Here is a 13,418-nt window from a genome sequence, read left to right as displayed (position 1 = left end):
TAGATTTCGCACTACAGAGCGCACCTGATTAAAAGCCGCTGGCTCTAATTTTAGAAAGAAAATCAATTTTGTACTTGTACAAGCCGCACCGGATTTTAGGCCGCACCGGATTTTCGGCCGCAGGTGTCCCACGTTGTAATATGAGATATTTACACAGAAAGATATTACACGTGAGGATTTTTTAACTTTTAATTAAATCCATATGGTAACATAAACAAATACATATTGCAAATGCTTTTTTTCGAACCGTGCCTGTAACGCGGCTACTTTTAAATATACGTTGCGTATACTTTTTTACTGAACAACATTCCAATATCTCCTAACGACTGGTAAAAAATATATATACTGCAGCCTACCAGGAAAAGTTATTGATCGCCTTTAACTTAAAAGCAGCGTTCGCTCAGATCTAATGCCGCTCGCCCCCACCTTCCCGTTTATCGCAAACCGGTATTTCCCACAAGACGCGGCGAAACCGGGTGTGACGTCATAGCATCCCGGGACGTAGTACAGAAAACAAATATAGTTAAAACACTTCTAACTTTAACGAGAAATTACTAACAAATGAATTACTAAGCGAAAATATTATAAACTAAATAACTGCCATAAAGGCAGCACAATGCTTTTCTTCGAGTGTTTTCCATGTTGATGAGGGTGAGTACAAATGACTGATTTACAATAATTTAATTGTGAAAGTGCGCTTGATTTATCGTACAATTTCATTGGACCTCTGTGAACTACTCATCAATTTTATTGGTCTACTGTTACGAGGCAAAATGTTTTTGGCGGCATGAAAAAAAATCATGCATTAACCGCACCGTAGTAAAGGCCGCAGTGTTCAAAGCTGTTCAAAATGTGGGAAAAAAGTAGCGGCTTATAATCCGACATCTACGGTATATTGAGGTAATAAGAAAACAACGCAGAATATCATGCTACAGCTACGCAGGAAGTGCAGTGCAGGCAAAGCATCTAGACTGAGACTTTGCAAGCCTCTCTGCAGTCCGGCAAAAGGCAAAGTCATACTTCACACGGGACTTGCAATGTGTTGCGTCACACAGAGCCCGAGATTCCCCAAGGCTTACCTGTACGGCTCCATCAGGCATCTGACAATCACAAATCTGACATCTCAAACAAAGGGCTGCTTCTATGCTCTAGAATAGTACGTCTACAATGCAAATTACTGATTGTGTATGATCAGCCATGATCACAGTGAATGGCAGTGCTGGCTAGAAGGGCCAAATGGCCTACTCCTGCACCTATTGTCTATTGTCTAAATGTCAACTTCCAGAACAAATGCCTCCACCTCTGATATTAGCAAGCACCAAATTCAACTAGAGAAGGGATCCTAATGAAACAATTGCTGGGCAGACATCAGGTCAAATGTGTGGCATTTACAGCAATGCAATAGATACGGAAACCTGACGTAAATCCAGAAATACTGTCCCTCCTATTCAATCAATTATTACATACTGTGCTCCAGTTACAACAGTAAGTTTCCATGGTAATTATACCCTTTGACAACAATAAACTTGAAACTATAAACAGAACAATGCATTCCAAATTGGCTGAAACAGCCTCACTTTCATTCCACGTTCTTACAAGCTACCCATCTCAGAATCACAAGGTTTATTCACTGAAGTTAGAAGAATGATTGAAACATGTTGGTCAAGTGGACAACACTTCCTCTTGAAGGAAGTAGGGGTCACCGTTTAAAATTCAGGGGACAGACAAGCCAATTTTTTTTCCTCTCACGGAGTCATGACCTTTTGGAACCCTCTTCCTCAAAAGGCAGCTTTTAAATATTTTTAGAGTAGAAGTAGATAGGTTCTTGGTAAGCAAGGGGTTTGAACGAATCCCACTAGGAGGTAGGACCATGGAGCTGCGGTAACAATCAGTCACGATCTCCATGAATGTTGAAACCCTGACGGCCTACTAATGCCCTGAATTCATACATTACTGCCCGCAACTCAGGAAGAACAATCCGATCATGCAATGCAGTGGCGATAATTATGCGGACAGCTCAAATTCTGTCTCAGGGTTCGATCACAGAAGGTTGTAGGGAATGTTGCTCCAACACCTGGAACACTTAGCAGGAATATGCAGGATTGGGGTCAAGAGCAGGCCAGGGAGAAGAATGTCCATTTTAATATTAGAAATGAAATGGGGAAACGCCGAATTATTATCAATAAAACAACATGAAAACTGAAGTAAACATCCTCAGCAGGTTGGGCAGCATCCGTAAGCCCAAAGCTGATGATCAATGGAAGATCATGGATGTGCTAAGTTGAGTGCGTGCATAACTTCCTGCTTCTAGCTGGGTTATAAAGAATCTTGCTGGGATCCTGTCAATCCCTGTGAGCTGGCCAGGCCAAACAACATCCTAGGCTGAGTACTCAGAATCAGATTTATTATCACGTGAAATTTGTTAACTTAGCAGTTCAATGTAATACAGAAGAAAAAATCCAGTAAATCTTATTCAGTTTATACAGTATATGTATGTTGAATAGATGAAAAATCATGCAAAAAACAGAAATACTATATATTTAAAAAAAAGTGAGGTAGTGTCCAAGGGTTCAATGTCCATTTAGGAATCGGGTGGCAGAGGAGAAGAAGTTGTTCCTGAATTGCTGAGTGTGTGCCTTCAGACTTCAGTATCTCCTACCTGATGGTAACAGTGAGAAAAGGGCATGCTCTGGGTGCTGGAGGTCCTTAATAATGGACACTGCCTTCTGAGACACTGGTCCTTGAAGATGATCTGGGTACTTTGTAGGCTAGCACCCAAGATGGAACTGACTAAATTTACAACCCTCTGCAGCTTCTTTCGGTCCTGTATGGTAGCCCCCACCCCACCCCCCCAACCATACCAGACAGTGTTGCAGCCTGTCAGAATGCTCTCCACAGTACATCTATAGAAGTTTTTGAGTGTATTTGTTGACATACCAAATCTCTTCAAACTCCTAATACAGTATAGCCGCTGATTTGCCTTCTTTATAACTGCATCGATATGTTGGGACTAGGTCAGAGATCTTGACGCCCAGGAACTTGAAACTGCTCACTCGCTCCTCTTCTGATCCCTCTATGAGGATTGGTATGTGTTCCTTCATCTTACCCTTCTGTAAGTCCACAATCAGCTCTTTTGTCTTACTGACATTGAGGGCCAGGTTGTTGCTGCAGCATTACTCTACTAGTTAGCATATCTCACTCCTGTCCGCCCTCTCGTCACCACCTAAGATTCTACCAACAATGGTTGTATTGTCAGCAAATTTATAGATGGTATTTGAGCTACGCCTAGTCACACAGTCATGGGTATATAGAGAGTACAGCAGTGGGCTAGCACACATCCCTGATGTGCACCAGTGTTGATTGTCAGCAAAGACGCAGCTAAGGGAATATGCACTCCAGATCATTAATATCTTCACTAACATCTTCAACACTTCACTCATTCAGGCTGCTGGCCCCTCATGCTTCAAATCAGCCACCATCATCCCTGTACCAAAGAACTCTACACTTTCAGAACTAAGCAACTATCGCGCAGTGGCACTGATGCCAGTTATCATGAAGTGCTGTGAACAGCTGGTAGTGGCACACATTAAAAATGCCATTCCTGCCACTCGCCCATATGCTTATCTACAGGATCGCTCTATGACAGCTGCCAAAGCATCTGTCATTCACCTGGCCCTGACACACCGAGAAAACAATGGCACTTAAGTCAGAATTTTTTCTGGATTTCATTTCGCCATTCCACACAGACCTTGGTGAATGAACTCCTACTCCTCAGTCCAAATAGACCACCGCGCATCTGGGTGTTGGACTTTCTAGCAGACATCACACAGTCAGGATGCAGTACTGACTCCCCATCTTCCTCACCATGGGTACCGTCTAGGGCTGTGTGCTGAGCCCATTGCTGTGATTCGGTTCACACACGACTGTAAGGCCTATCACCCGAGTAACCACATCGTCACATTCATCGATGACACGACAGTGATGGGGCTCTTCAACAACAATGATGAGATGGCCTACAGGGAAGAGGTGGAAGAGCTCGAGGCCTGGTGCCAGGCAAATAGCCTCCTCCTCAATGTCAACAAGGCAAAGGAGAGGGTTATCAACTTCAGGAGAACTCGCACCACTCATAGCTCTCCTTACATCGGTGGCACAGCAGCAGTTTAAATCCTGGGAGCGCACTTCTCCAACAACCTCTCATGGTCCCAGAATACATTCTATACAAACGGAACAGCTCACCGATGCCTCTGCATTCTGCGGAGGGTGAAGAGAGCTGGACCGTGCACATCTATACTCACATCATTCTACAGATGCGCAGTAGAGAGCATCCGAACATGCTGCGTCACTGCATGGTACAGAAACTGCATTGCACCAGACAGGAAGGCTTGACAATGGGTAGTCAAAACTGCCCAATGCATCACTGTCACCAGCCTATCTGCCAACAAGAACACGTATACAGAAATGGCCAGTAACGCCATGAAGGTTACCACCCACCCTGCTCGTGGATTGTTTGCCCCTCTTCCAGAATCACCAGCCTCAAAAGCTGTTACTTTCCCCAAGGCTTATCAAAACCTCCACCCATTAACCCACTACTTTATTATTTCCTGTCAGAGTCACCTTATGTCCAGACACTCCTGTGCCTAGCGTCATTTTATGGACATACAATCAATCCAGGTATATAAACTTTTAGGTATTTATATCTGTTTTGTTTTTATTACTGTATCCTTTATCTTGTGCGGCATCAGACCCAATCAATCCATGTATACAAGCAATCTTATGTATTTATATTTATTGTGCTTTTTTATCATTGTGTTCTTTAGCTTATGTTTATTTTGTGCTGCATCGGATCTGGAGTAGCAATTATTTTGTTCTCCTTTACACTGACATTAAACTATCTTAAGTCTTTATTACAATGCACTCTTCACATTAAATACTTGCAGTTTAGAAAATACAGGCCACATTTATAGTTTATCCTTAAATTGCTAGAGTGATACCCAAGGGCGCCAAATGAATTATCTTTAGTTTGGATGTCAGAGTAGCACACAGAAGGTGCGAAGAACATCACTGGCTTCGATCAGCCTAGCTGTAGAGCCTCAAGATGCAGCTGTGAATGGGCTAATGAGTTAAACCAATTCTTCAATAAGTTTGATAAATGCCCTCCTGTTCACACACCCCACCACCAACACACCAGTCCAGGTGCCAAGGCACCCAATGCTCCCTCAGCACTAACTAGTCCTCTCCTCCCTCCTTTATTTCAACACCGTCTACGTACCCTCCTTCCCCTGCACCTACCATCCACACCTCCACATACCGACTGCTATCATCCCAATCTTCACCTCCCCAGCCCCCACCTTCCACCAGCTCCCCAGTCATCATGGACTCATCTTCAATTCTGAGCAGGAGAGAAGGGCTTTGGGAAAACTCAGGCATGGCAAAGCATTGGGGCCGGATGGCGCGAACCCCAATGTCGTGATGGAATGTGCTGAGCAGCTGCGTGGAGTTCTCCAGCACATTTTCAATATGAGTCACTGCCTGGAAAGGGTCCCGGCTGCGTGGAAAACATCATGTGTGGTCCCAGTACCCAAGAAGGGCTGACTGAAAATCTTCAATGACTACTGTCCAGTGGCCCTGACCTCACACATCATGAAAACCCTAGAGAGGCTGATCCTGGCTCATCACCGACCCCTGGTCAGATCAGTCCTCGATACCTTGCAGTTTGCCTACCAGGAGCACACTGAAGTCAACGATGCTATCGTCTACCTGCTGACCAGAGCCTACTCCCATTTGGAGAAGCAGAGCAACACTGTCAGGATCATGCTTTTTTTTTATTTCTGAAATGCCTTCAGTACCACAGAGCCCTCACTGCTGGGGGGGAAGCTCTGTTCAATGTAAACTGGCAGTTCCATTGTATCCTGGATAATGGACAACCTGACCAGCAGACCACAGTTTGTGCAGCTTCAGAGCTGTGTATAAGCTGTGGCTATAAGCAGCACTGGGGCCCCACAGGGGACTGTACTGGCTCCCTTCCTGTTTACCCTGTACACTTCGGACTTCAGATACAATAAAGAGTCACATCATCTGCAAAAATTATCTGTTAACTCAGCAATAGTTCAGTGCATAAAGGGAGGACAGGAGGATGAACACGGGGTCTTGGTTGAGGACTTTGTTGAACGGTACAAACTGAATCATCTGCAGCTCAACAACAGTAAAACAAAGGAGATGGTGATGGACTTTAAGCCTGAACTGTTCCCTGTTACTATCAATGATGAAAACATAGATGTGGTGAGGGCCTACAAGTACCTGGGGGTACACCCACCTGGATGACAGACTTGGGTGGAGCACCAACACTGAGGCTGTGTACAAGAAGGGCCAAAATAGCCCTTCATTACAATGACTATGTAATTGCTAAGACTCTAAAAATCCATAATATGGTCTACATAGATACATCTTTTCACAGCTTATTCATCATAGAGCCAGACTATTTGGCCTATCCAGTCCATGCCAGCATTTCCTCGGCTCCTCCCATTCTCTCTGAACCCATCCGTGTGACTCTATTCCTTTCGATATGCCTGTCCAGCCTGCTCGTAAATGTATCTACTCCCTCAGGTTGAGAGTGAGATCTTCATTCCCTCCAGAGTCACCGAGACTGCAGATGCTGGGATATGGAGCCACAATCCAATCTGCTGGGGGAATTCAGTGGGATGAGCAGCATCCGTGCGGAAAGAGGAACTGTCGACATTTTGGGTCCGTTCTGAAGCTAGGTTCTCACCCAAAACATCCTTCCCCTCCTACGAATGCTGCTGGACCCGCAGAATTCCTCCAGCCGATGGTTTCATCCTCCAGCTCTTTGAGAAAAAGGAGTTCCTGGATTTCCCTCCTGGAAATCGAATCCGGATTTCAAATGTTGATGGCCACCACAGAGTTAACTCCCCACGTCAAGCCTTACATCAGAATGATCGATGACAAAACATTTCTCCCTCCACAGATGCAGCTTCACCTGCTGCAAGTTTCTAGCACTTTCTGTTTTGATTTCAGATTTCCCACATCTGCAGATTTTTTTTGTTTTGAATTTATTGCAGGAATGTTCTGGATGGGAGCTTTGCTCGCCAATCTGATATACTGTATAACTGCTGGACTGTGGGGCATGTATAATATGGTAATTCCCTTCCCTCATCCCTCCCACATCCTGCCAAAAGCTTTCAATGTTTCCTAGATCTCTGCCAAGTCACCTCTTTAGTCTTCCTTTCCCAAGGGAACGGAGAACCCATCTACTCCTCTTTCCTTGATACTCTGACCAGCTCTAGCTGCCTACATAAATCTTCAAATATTTTGCCTTAGGAAAGTAGTAGTTTTCAGTATCACGGAAACTCACAAACAGTGACTTATTGCACTCAGGCAGATTCTTTGAACGAACGGTCCAGTTTAGCCTCGTACCCAGTCACCCTGTAAATTAATCTTGTCTGATACTCCTGGAAGTTTAAGGTTAAAAGAAAAATGAGACCAGACACTCTGCAGATGCTGGAACATGCACAAATTGCAGGAGGAACTCATCAAGGTCGGGCAGCATCTATGGAGGGGAATAAACAGTGAATATTTCAGGCCGAGACCCTTCATCAGGATTCCTGAGGCTCAGGGTTTAAAAACCCTCTGGTACTTAAAATTAGACTCAGTCATGGTCATACAGGACAGGCCCTTTGCCAGCAATCACACACACTCATTTACATTAACCTCCAGCATTCTATGTGTTGCTTTACATTGACCTTATAACAATTCCTAATTTTTAAATAAAACCTTTCCGCACATCCTTTAACTTCCTCCAGATTTGACCACTCACCCAGGTATGGGATCTTTTTTTTAAAAACAGTGGCCAATTGACCAACTAGTCCACAAACGGTCGAAGCTTCAGGCCGAGACCTTCATCAGGACTGAGAAGTAAGGGGGAAGATGCCAGAATAAAGACAGGAGGAGGGAAAGAAGCTAACAGAATGGTGACAATTGAAGCCAAGTGGGTAGGAAAGGTCAAAGGTTGGAGAAGAAGGAATCTGATCGGAGAGGAGAGTGGACATAGGGGAAAGGGAAGGAGGGGACAACCCAGGGGGCAGGTGAGAAGCAAAAGCTCAGAATGGGGAATAGAGGGGGGGAGATTTGTTTATCTGAAGGAGAAAGCAATATTCATGCTATCAAGTTTGAGAGTACCCAGACGGAATATAAGGTGTTGCTCCTCCACCCAGAGGGTTGCCTCATCTTGGCACAAGAGGAATTGGAATGGGAATTAAAATGTTTGGCCACTGGGAAGTCCCACTTCAGGCAGACGACACGGAGGTGCTCAATGAGGTGGTCCCCCAATCTACAACGGGCCTCACCAATGTAGAGGAGCACTGGACACAATAGACGGCCCCAGCAAAATCGCGAGTGTTGCCTCACCTGGAAGGACTGTTTGGGGCCCTGAATGGAGGTGAGGGAGGAGGAGTATGGGCAGGTGTAGCACTTGGGCCGCCTGCAGAGGTAAGTGCCAGGAGGGAGATTGGTGTGGAGGGAAGAACGGAGAAGGGAATCCACCTACAGTACATTGGGTAAGGGTTTCAACTGTGGATGAGTCTTTAACAGACTTACTACACATGGAATTGAGTTCAGGTCTCACTGCAAAAACCCAAGCAGGAAATCCAAGCTAGCTGTCTACTTCATTAGTGGGGGAGTGCTGAACCTCAGAAATGCTAGTGGATGGTTCAAGGGGCAGGAACCAATGTAAAGATTTTGAGTGGGAAACAGAAAGAGAAAAAGCTTTCTTTCTGAGAGAGTGAAACACTGCCTTCAGTGATTGCGATGGAGTACTGGATCAGCACTGGGCAGAGGATACGGATGACCCCCCCCCACGTATCCAAGGGTTGCGTGTGCTAGAAAATTAACATCATGAAGTTCCGTAAGCGAAGCCACGTCAGCTCTGCATGCGCCAAGGAGCAAGTGTTGAAGAAAACTAAATTCTGTGCTGACTTATTTACTTTTTTTTCCATTCTCACATAAATTGCACTGGAGTGAATTTTATTTTATATATCTAATTTTTGGGTTGTGATTTATGAATTCTGCAGGGGCAAATTTCAGTAATCTGAACAGTGTCGCCTGTACTTTACAGAGCTGGGGGAGCGACCAGTGGGCTGGAGCCCAGATGCCCTCCTCCTTCCTTCCAGAGGATGCATTGAATACATGATACTATTTCAACGAAGCAGTTAGCTAACCTCGGCCAACATTTAAACCACAACACATCATAAAGACAGGTTATCTGATGTTCGTGGGAGCTTTCAGTACCCAAACCCGCTGCCAACTATCCTGCACTACAAAAATATCTGCTTCATTGTGTCCGGAGAAGAGAAGCTGCAATTAAAACTTACAGACAATCAGAAGCCTTTTGTACTGCTTTTTGCTTAATAAATTCATCTAAGCATAAAGATTTTCCACAAATTGTTACATTCATATTGGTGACCCTTGATGTAATCTTCGGTTAAAGCTACAAGTTTTAATGAACCTCATCTCGAGCAATCCTAGTCTTAAACAGAATGTAACTTCCACAGAGCGAGAATTTAAACCTCACGCCACAGCTGGGGAGGCCCCTGAGGCAAAGCACATTTTCTGTTCCGCACTTAAACAAGTAAAACAAGTACGCTCCTGCACAGTTGCTGAGAAATCATACACATTAAATGTAATCAGGACAGTGGAAGGAATAACAGATCAGTTTTAGAAAAATCAGTATAGACATACTGGGACATTTCTTTGAGACTACATAACGAGCACTGAGCTCAATAAGCAGAAGAAACTAGATTCTTGCTTATTCAAATTAAACATAATTGCTTTCTGCAAATAGTTTCATGTAGTAATCAGATGGAAGTGATTATGTTATTATATTCATTCAAAATCTTGCTCTCCCCCTGCCCCCCCGCCCCACATCCTGCATTCCTTATTGGCACGTCCTTATTTGGGCAGGAGGATGATGGGATAGACTGCATGGATTTACCCAGAAGGTCACTGCTACTCCTACCGTAGCCAGTTCGAGGGCCTGTGTACAAGTGGAGGAGCTTCACTCATATTACGGAACTGTTCCGATGAAACTCCAGCTGGCAGGAAAATTAACTCTTCGATTTCCAACCATCACCAGATCAGCAAGAGCATCTCCAAGATAAAGTTTAATAATGTGAAATGCAGCAGCTCAGTTTGTGTCTTGGTATCAAGCCCCACCATATACACAGGCATTGCCCCTCCACAGCAACCCTGAGGGGAGTTACAGTTCTAACACCGCAGGACTTTTGTCGAGAAGTTAAACTATCAATTTATTTGAACTGAAAGAACCAACAACTCCCCCACCTCCTGCGGCAATATTTACCCCACCCTCAGTACACTAAAACAGAATTTCTGGTCACTCTCACCCTGCTGTTTTGCTTTGTACTCAGCTTGTTGTGCATAGGTACACTCAGTTCCTACAACACCTCAAAAGTACTTAATTGGCTACAAAATGCCTCAAAAAGCGTTTGAGGGAGCTGGGTGATATGACATCCATGTAGAAGACTAATAAATGGTTCCTAAGTACGATAAGACAGTCTCTTGACCTCACAATCTACCTTGCGCCATATTGTCTCCCTGTACTGCACTTTATTCCTGTAGCTGTTACACTTTACCCTGAATTCTGTTATTGTTTTACCTTGTACTCCCTCAATGGACAATATGCAAGACAAGCTTTTCACTGTAACTAGGTACTTGACAATAAACCAATTTCAATTACCTCAGACATAACACAGAAACAGGACGTTCAGCCCATCCACACCTTTATTCTACCCAACAACACAAATCCCATTTGTCTGCATTGGGACTGCACCTTCCACTGTCACACCTAAGTTCCTTAACTGCTTAAACGGAGTGATTCTACCCGATTCCTCTGGCAGCACATTCCAGATAATGATCACTTCTGTTAAAAAAAAATAACCCTTCCAATCTCCTTTAAATTTTGCTTCACTTCACCTTAAACCAAAGCCCTCTTGCGTTTAGTACCCCACACCGTGGAAAAATAAAAAGTTGATTTTTTTCTCCGTCACATGCACAAGTGCAAAAACAAACCTTACAACAGCATCACAGGAACATAAGATATAAAATATTCACTGGGGAAAAAAAAACTATACAAGAAAGTACATAATTAGAACAACAAAAGGCTTGTCCATCCTTTCTATACTTCTCTTAATATTACATGTCTCTATCAGATCTTCCAGTGCAGTAACTGTGAAGAATTGGAGATATTACTACGAGGTGGTCAGAGATCAATCAAGTAGAAGGGATCGCCCCTTCACTATAGGGCAGGACACTGGTGCGCCCCACACCACACTCCGAACAAAACAAGCCGGCGCTCCCAACACAAAGAGGGAAGGGTGAGTATAACCTCCATCGGCTGCTCGATAGTAAAGGGAAGACAATGGCCGGGGGGGGGGGGTGCGAATTCAGGGTTCTGAGGGACAAAGCCTGAAGAGGGAGGGAGTCCGGTGAGGTGGTAACTCACCCAAGGCTGATGTCAGCAGGCACAGGAGCGCAGTGAGGACGGAGGGTCCCGCGAAACTCCGAGCCATCTTCGTGCGGGCGCCCGAAGCTCAGCGGCGGTACATGCCCCTTCACGGCACGGAGTGAGGGAGAGAGCAGGGGTAACAGCGGTGTGGCTGGGACGGCCGCCCCGGTAGCTCCTCGGTGACCCGCTCGCCTTCAACCCCTCGGTCCCATTGATGGGTGTCCCGGGCGGGCGCATGCTCAGCCGAACTCGCTGCAACTGCGCAGCCTCCTGCCGGCGCCAACCTCCGCATGTACATTCCCCTAGCGCCTGGTGGACGGGCGGTGGAGTGAGTGCAGAGGCTGAGGGTAATGCTCCTGCATGGAACACTGCCACGTGATTAGTTTTTCTTGCGCCTTTCTTTTCTATAATTCATAGATGTGTATGTCTTTGCACCGTAGCGCTGGGGCTAAACAATAAATATCATCCCGTGTAGCCCTTGTAATAAATCTGATTCAGATGATGGATGGACTTACAGAGCGGGAAAACATACTTCCTTGCTGATAGTATATTGCCGTGAGCAGACACGCCCAGGAAATAAATGCTTCTTACAGCAGCAGCTCGGTACACTGCAAATATAAATTATGCAGCAGCTACCCAACAAAATAAACTGGAACAACATTAGCGCAAATTGAGTCAGAGGCAGAGTTAGGGATTTTTTTGGGCCAGTCCAACAACGGGGACGAAGCTGTCGTTAAGCCGGAGGTGAGGGTCGCCAGGCTCCTCCTGTATGTGAACACAAAGTACACTGCAGATGCTGTGGTCAAATCAACACGTACGAAAGCTGGATGAACTCAGCAGGTCGGGCAGCATCTGTTGAAATGAGCAGTCAAACGTTTCGGGCCGAGACCCTTCGTCAGGATCCTCCTGTATGTCCCGTCTGATGGAGGTGTGACAGAGAAGTACTAGCAATTGAGGCAGCCCGGCAGAGATAACCCAGGCTCCGTGTTGGGATGGAAGGATTGCCCAGTCGTGGGCAGCATTAGATGTTGAAAATCTAAAATAGAAACCTGCAGGTGCTGGGAATGTAAAGACAGAAAATGCCAAAATATCCTTGGAAATTTATAACAATGAAGGGTGATCTTACTAAAGTCAAGTTGAGTTTGTTGTTATATGCACAAGAACAGGTGCATCGAACTGCTTAATTACAGCAGTATCATGTACATAGCATTAGAACCACAAAATTCACCAAAAAAAGGCAAAATTATGAGAGAAAGAATACAATTCGAACAAAAGTCCATTGTAGTGCAAAATGGCGGCGTGTTGCCATACTGAATAAGTGATTAATGTTCAGGAGCCCCATGGCTGAAGGGAAATGCATTATGATCAGAGATTAAGGGAGTTAGGACTTTACTCTCTGGAGAGAAGGAGGATGAGATGAGACATGATAGAGGTATACAAGATATTAAGAGTAATAGGTAGAGTGGACAGCCAGTGCCTCTTTCCTAAGGCACCACTGTTCAATACAAGAGGACATGGCTTTAAGGTGAGGGGTGGAAAGTTCAAGGGGGATATTAGAGGAAGGTTTTTTGCTCAGAGAGTGGTTGGTGCATGGAATGCACTGCTTGAGTCAGTGGTGGAGGCAGGTACACTAGTGAAATTTAAGAGACTACTAGACAGGTATATGGAGGAATTTAAGGTGGGGCAGGGTTTAAGGGTCGGCACAACATTGTGGGCCAAAGGGCCTGCACTGTGCTGTACTATTCTACATTCTATGAAATAGCTGTCCTTGAACCTATTGGTGTGTTACTTCAGGATTTGTACCTGCTGTCCAATAGTAGCTGTGAGATGATGGTCCCAGTAGTGGGGGTCTTTGATTGTGGATGCTGCTATTCTGAAGCAGTGC

General features: G+C 45.1%; 1 protein-coding gene across 2 annotated transcripts in view; it reads right to left on the bottom strand.

Moving 5' to 3' along the window:
• LOC140734335 (disintegrin and metalloproteinase domain-containing protein 9-like) overlaps positions 1-11,786 on the bottom strand; it is a 150,719-nt gene extending 138,933 nt beyond the window's left edge. Inside the window, exon 1 of one of the 2 annotated variants that reach the window (XM_073058150.1) lies at positions 11,531-11,786. In XM_073058150.1, the coding sequence (XP_072914251.1) occupies positions 11,531-11,597 (67 nt within the window). In that variant the 5' untranslated portion in view covers positions 11,598-11,786. The remainder of the gene's footprint in view (positions 1-11,530) is intronic. The other variant, XM_073058160.1, reaches the window with a different exon arrangement.
• Between the last annotated feature and the right edge of the window lie 1,632 nt (positions 11,787-13,418).

Source organism: Hemitrygon akajei, chromosome 1, assembly GCF_048418815.1.
Source record: "Hemitrygon akajei chromosome 1, sHemAka1.3, whole genome shotgun sequence".
Taxonomy (NCBI): domain Eukaryota; kingdom Metazoa; phylum Chordata; class Chondrichthyes; order Myliobatiformes; family Dasyatidae; genus Hemitrygon; species Hemitrygon akajei.
Note: the sequence above shows the minus strand (reverse complement) of the source record. Positions and strands in the feature narration are given on the sequence as shown.